This window comes from Wasmannia auropunctata, unplaced genomic scaffold (genome assembly GCF_000956235.1).
Source record: "Wasmannia auropunctata unplaced genomic scaffold, wasmannia.A_1.0 LD335985.1, whole genome shotgun sequence".
Lineage (NCBI taxonomy): Eukaryota > Metazoa > Arthropoda > Insecta > Hymenoptera > Formicidae > Wasmannia > Wasmannia auropunctata.
Genome location: NW_012026905.1, coordinates 690539 through 696538, shown reverse-complemented (window position 1 = coordinate 696538; position 6000 = coordinate 690539). Strand labels below are relative to the sequence as shown.

Genomic DNA, 6000 nt, shown 5'->3' with positions numbered 1-6000 from the left:
ATTTTCCCTGGAACTTTTTTTATTCAACTACATACGTCGTCCATCAACTGGCCACATGAAAACTCATATTTTATTATTGTTCTCCTGTTACTATTAATTATTAAAAGTGTACAAAAGCGAGAGAAAAAGACAAACTTAAAGTTTAATTTCAGAATTGTACAAAACTCATCGTATATTATTGTTAATTATTGAAATTTCAAAATATATGAGAAGCAGAAGCGAGAATTCTTAGAGTTTAATTCCCAGTATACGGAATATTTCCAAAGTTATGTCTTATTTCAAGCAAACTCGTTAAATTAAAAAAAGCTAAATTAAATTAAGCATTATTATATAAGCTTTCTCTATCCAATTAATTTAATTGAATCAGATATAATTACAGTCTCTCTATGTCTCCCTCCTCCCCCCCCCTCTCTCTCTCTCTCTCTTTCTCCCAATTAAAATTTCCTAAATTAAAATTTTCCCATTACTGAAACACAACGCGTGTGGTTACGCTCGCAACTCGAACAAGTCCGAACCGTCCAAGTATCCTTCTGTTGGCGGTGATCGATTTCGCGCTGACCGCGACCGCGCTCTCGCTTGCTGTCCGGCAGGTGTGACCAAGGACGAGCGGTTCGCCAGCCGAGGCATGGCCAGCAGCACGGAGGACTACGGTTCCGAGCTGCAGGAGCTGCAGTGGGGCGGCGGCACCACCGGGACGCACTTCCTGCGCGGCGCCGGCGGCGGTTCTCACTACCTGCGTAGCGGCGCCGGCGGCTGCTACGAGGCCGAGGACCTCGAGCCGGTCACCGCCAGCCGGCACCATGGCGGCCAGCACCGCGGCTACTACAGCCCGCCCGGCACCAGCTACACCATCGTCGAGAGGCCGCCCAGCGCGCCCCATCATCACTCCTCGCACGCGACCCCCTACAGATCGCACCGGGGTCACGGAGCCACTGGCGGCACCGGTGCCATCTCCCCGGAACAGGTGCTCAGGTACGATTCACGGGTATTCCCCACCGCGATATAGTCTCGTCGAGAAGAACGACTTTCCGTCTAACCGACTTGCCGACCCGCTAGCGCGTCTATAATATGTGTATCAAAATCGAGTTACGCAAACCACTTACAGAGATTTGTGTATCCAGGCATGACACGCTTTCCTTCCTTGCAGGCGTGATTTGTTGTGTTGGTACTCGCGGTTTATTTCGTGTACACTCTATCTTGGTAATTATTTCTCTGAAGACGATACGATTGATTTTTGGATCCCCAGGTTAATTAAAGATTTGTGATATCAATTTGATGAATTGAAAAAATTCTTGCTACCAGGTTCTTAATTATTGCATTGAGGGAAAAGTGCGTTTGGTATTTTTAACTATAATTGCTATAAATAACTATAAATGAAATAGTTATAGCTAAAATTCATTTTTATAATTATTATCTTTATAATGTTAATTATAATAATTATATTTATAATTTTAAAATATACAGAATGTATCTTAAATAGCGCCTATTAATTATATAGCGCTATTCTTACAAAAAATTGATTTGAAAGGTCCTGAACATTTTTTTTTATAACGCTTAATGACGCAAATACTACTGCATTGTTTTATTGAGCATTGTAGACCAAAATTGTTCTTAACTAGCGCTCACTAATCATATAATGCTATTCTTTATAAAAAATTGATTCAAAAAATCTTGAATAATTTTTTTTATAATCTTCAAAGAAGCTGTTATTACTGCATTGTGCATTGTAAAAAAAATCGTGGTCCAGGATTCTTTTCAACTCGGTTTTTTACAAGAAATAACGATATATAATAAGTAGACATTTGAGATACATCTGATCATGTATGATTAGCATTGAAAATGACTATATTGTAGTTAAATTATGATTGCAATCCTTTTTTTTCTCCGTATAGCAACATATATGAGACACGATTAGGTGACGATTTAATATTTTCAATCCTCTCCAGGATGTTCGGTAACAGCGTCTCGGAACGACGTCAAACCGAACGCAGATCGCCGGCGTCGAGTCCGGCGAGCGTGACGGCGGCCCGCGGTACGCCGACCGCGACCGGCTCGCAGCAGCAGCAACAGCAGCAGCAGCAGCAGCAGCAGCAACAGCAGCAATCGCAGCAGTCGCAGCAGCAGCAACAGCAGCAGCAGCAGCAGGCCGGGAACGCCGGGAATCCGCCCACGTCGCCAATCTCGCAGCCGCTCAGCCTGCAGGAGCTCACCGTAAGGACAATCACCATGACGAGAGATCCGCCGGACTCTCACCATGGCTTTGGCATCTGCGTGAAGGGTGGCAAGGACGCAGGTGAGATCCGCAGTACCTTCAGGCTACCCCCGTCGCCGTACTTCGTGCCTCGAGAACGAGGTACTTTCTCTCTCTCCCTCAGGAGCGGTTTTAAAAACTTCTTATATACATTTCAAGTTCTACTTTCTAGTTTTCTCCTCGCACTCCTCAAAGTCGAATTTTTCAAAGCCTCTTACACGCGTACTTAACGCGCGCGTCCGTACGCCGGGCGCTGCCGCTGAATGAATGCTCTACGAGAGTCGTCTGGCCGCCGCCGCGCCGCGCCGGGTCGTCTAACTGTAAAGAACTCGACCGGCCGCCGTCGACGCTGCACGGCGATTTTTCTCCGGCTCGGTAGAGAAATTCGTTCTACCGAGAAAATCGTTGCTCGAGAATATGAGCTACGATTAACTCAAAGATACATACAAGCTCCCCTAGCACCGCGCGCGCTGCCAACCCTTGGTATAGCCACCCTGGTGTTTTTAAATTTAAATCTTCGGACTTTCTAAATCTGCGACGTCATATTCGATACTATAAATCTTTATCTGCAATGACGTCGTTCTCTTTGAAAGGTAAATTATGACCGTCCGTGATAATAAAGGTCTATAAGATTTAGAATTCCTTCAACGTATAAACTCTTGATTATTAACTGTGCCATCTTACTGCCATAAATCACTTCCCGATTTTACGGCACCATTTCTATGCGCTATAAACGCATCCTCCTTGATAAGTAGAAATCCTTAGACAAAGATTCTATATAGACGAGCGGGAATTTTACGATTTCAATAAGCTGTACTATTAAAAATAAAAATGTGCAATTCGCCGGTACGATTATCTAAGAATAAACGCTCGATTATTCGATCGACGCTCAGTTATTAATTTGAATTAATTTAAACAGTCTGTCGAGCTGATTAACAGCCCGGCTTGAATTACAACGTAATCTTCAGATCCTCCCTATTTGAGATATCGAGACTCTACGACGCGATCGGCTTGCGCCAGATGACTCGCTTATCATTTATCGTTTGCTAACTCGTTTCTTTGATTACTGTTCTCTTTCTTCTCGTGCTACGTGCCTAAAAGTCACCTCTCGATTGGCACCCACATCGTGTCTCGACACCCTTGCGCTTGTACGTGCTTCAGCATAAATCGACGAATCGTCCTTGCGCATCCGTCTTGTCCTCGCGACGAAACGTATTGATATTACATACCAGGGGTTCCCAAAGTGTGGGTCACGATCCACTAGTGGGTCGCAAAAAAATTTAGAATGTTAAATTACATTTCATTATGTAATTGTTCTTTGCGTAATTTTGAAACTTATGCGCGCGCAGACAGTGCGTATTGAAATGCATTCGGAGTTCTCGGATTTAATAGATTGATAAAAAATTAGAAAAGAAGAGAAGTAAAATAAAGTATAATCTATAGTTAAATCCCATTTCCTCTTTCTCCCTTCTCCACCTCTCTCCCTCCCTGCTTTTTCATATTCACTAAAAAGTTAGTCTTTCTTAGAAAGGAGGATCGTGGGTAGAATGTTTTTCTTTTAAAAAGTGGGTCGCGATTCACAAAAGTTTGGGAAAACCCTGCTACATGCATTGTGTAAACGTTCCTTAATGTGCATTCAATGATACGAAGGAAATCTCCAACATTTCCATTTCAGATTGCCAAATATTGTTGCTTTTCACACGCACAAATTGTGTCATTATAACTATACTAATACTTAATTACATATATCGAAATAACGGAAAAGTGTAACTATTGTTAGTTGATTTATCTAATTGTATATTTTCTCTTAAAAATTGCAGAACGTACAAAATTCTTGCACAAAGTGGTTAAATTTATAAATTGGTAATTAAATTCTAGAAATCGACGTGCAATTTTGATCCTGAAATAATTACTCTCTCTCTCTCTTTCTCTCTCTCTCTCTCTTTCTGTTTTGCAATTAAATTGCTTCAAATGTTCGTTTGTATGCATAATACGTGCAGCGGACTCTAATCGATTTTGATGACCACAGTGGAAAATGAATTCTCTCATCGCGAGGACGATACTCGACAGGCAGGAAGGGGGGAAAACATTTTCACGATCGTTAAGCATCGTTTTCCACTGCAGTGACGATTGTTTGCACGCGAATTCGGTAGAGAAGGAACGAGCGCGTTTTACACAGACTCTCTCTCTCCTCTCCCCCTTCCCCCCCTATCGCCCCTTTTTCGCCGTTCCCCTCGTGAGGGTGAAACTCCGGTCGGTTTGCCGTTCGATGGTCGACGCGATAACGAGCTATCGACCCATCGAAACGCGATTGCGCCGGAAATCCGACGACCCGGACTCGTCGTTTCGCCTAATCTTTCTGGAGAATTCGTTTGTCAAAGAGAAAAAAACTCAAAGCCTCGCGCGTTAATTGACAAACGTCACTTTAGTTTGCCAATTAACTTTTCGTCGTATGAAATTTATTTTTTTTTTACGTGTAATAATTTATTTTAAACTATTTTCATACAATAATAATAGAGCCAATTCTTTACACGTTGCAACAGAATTAAATTTTTATGACGGAGTATAATAATGGAATCGCTAAAAATTGTTTCTATGAATTTTCTGGTTCACTTTTTGACTCGTCTCTTCCCGACATCTTCTCTAATAATAAGATTTTTATACCTTCGAAATATTTTCAAGGCACGTTCTCGGATTATGCGTTTTCCAGAAAGGTTTCGCAACTGATGAATGAGAAAAATCTTGTACAGAGGATCCGCGCGACGAGGCAAGAATGCGCGGGAGCGCCGCCTTTAAAGTCGTTAAAGTGACAAAAGCGACAAGATCCGGTTTCACGGTCTCCAGCCTCTTAATCCTCGCAGTCTCAAAAATAGATCGAGACTCTCTTGCGAGAGTGAGAGATGTAATATTTATAGATGCTGAATTTAAGAATATTAAATTGGCTCGCATATAATAAGTTCCCTCTGATGCAAAATTAAAAAAGAATTCTCCCTCGGCTCTCTTGAGGAATGATTCATGGGTTCGTTTCACGCGATTAATTTCCTTTCCAAAAATTATTGCATAAAATTGCGCGTAACAAGATTATAAGAATTATAATTAATAAACTGAAATTTTTAAGAGAGGTTAGCATAACCGCGAGAAAAATGCGGTTTCCTTGCAGCGAAGAGAGCGAAATCAAACGCGATGATTCGGCGAGACTCCGAGCCGTTATAATGATACCCACGGCGAGACTGCGAGCGTTAAATCTCACGCTTAAAATCACGCACGCGATATGCTGCACTTCACGCGCTCGCCGGCGAGCTTATACTATACATCGCTTGACGAGCTTTATCATCGCCCCGAGAATTCGAGCGTGAAACCCCGAAATCCGAAAAGGCGGCCCTCCAGAGAGAGAGAGACCCCGTCTCGCCTCGCCGCGCGGATCGCGCCACTGAAAATCCGTTTTCATACGATGCCGAAACTCCCAGGGAAGTCGGAGAAAAATGCGCTCGCTCGTGTCACCAATTTCTCTTTCGCAGATCGCACTATCGGGTCTTTATACCTCGCGTCTGGAGGGTTCTATCGTCGACATTTTCTAAATTCCGCTTATTGTTAGAAATATCTATAGGTATTGTCGGATATGATATTTTGAAACGCAACAGCTGCCGAAACTAAACAATGTTAACGTGTTTAAATACATATTTTTATATATTAAAATTTTTATCTATAAATATAAAAATGTAAATATTAATTTGTATTATATTTTCAAA

The 6000-nt window shown here is 42.2% G+C and overlaps 1 protein-coding gene across 1 annotated transcript in view; it reads left to right on the top strand.

The window, feature by feature from the left end:
• The first annotated feature begins 625 nt into the window (after window positions 1-625).
• Window positions 626-6000, top strand: part of LOC105454438 (whirlin) — a 68032-nt gene continuing 62657 nt past the window's right edge. Inside the window, exons 1-2 of the mRNA XM_011697047.1 lie at window positions 626-972; window positions 1947-2353. Coding sequence (XP_011695349.1) covers window positions 626-972; window positions 1947-2353 — 754 coding nt within the window. The remainder of the gene's footprint in view (window positions 973-1946; window positions 2354-6000) is intronic.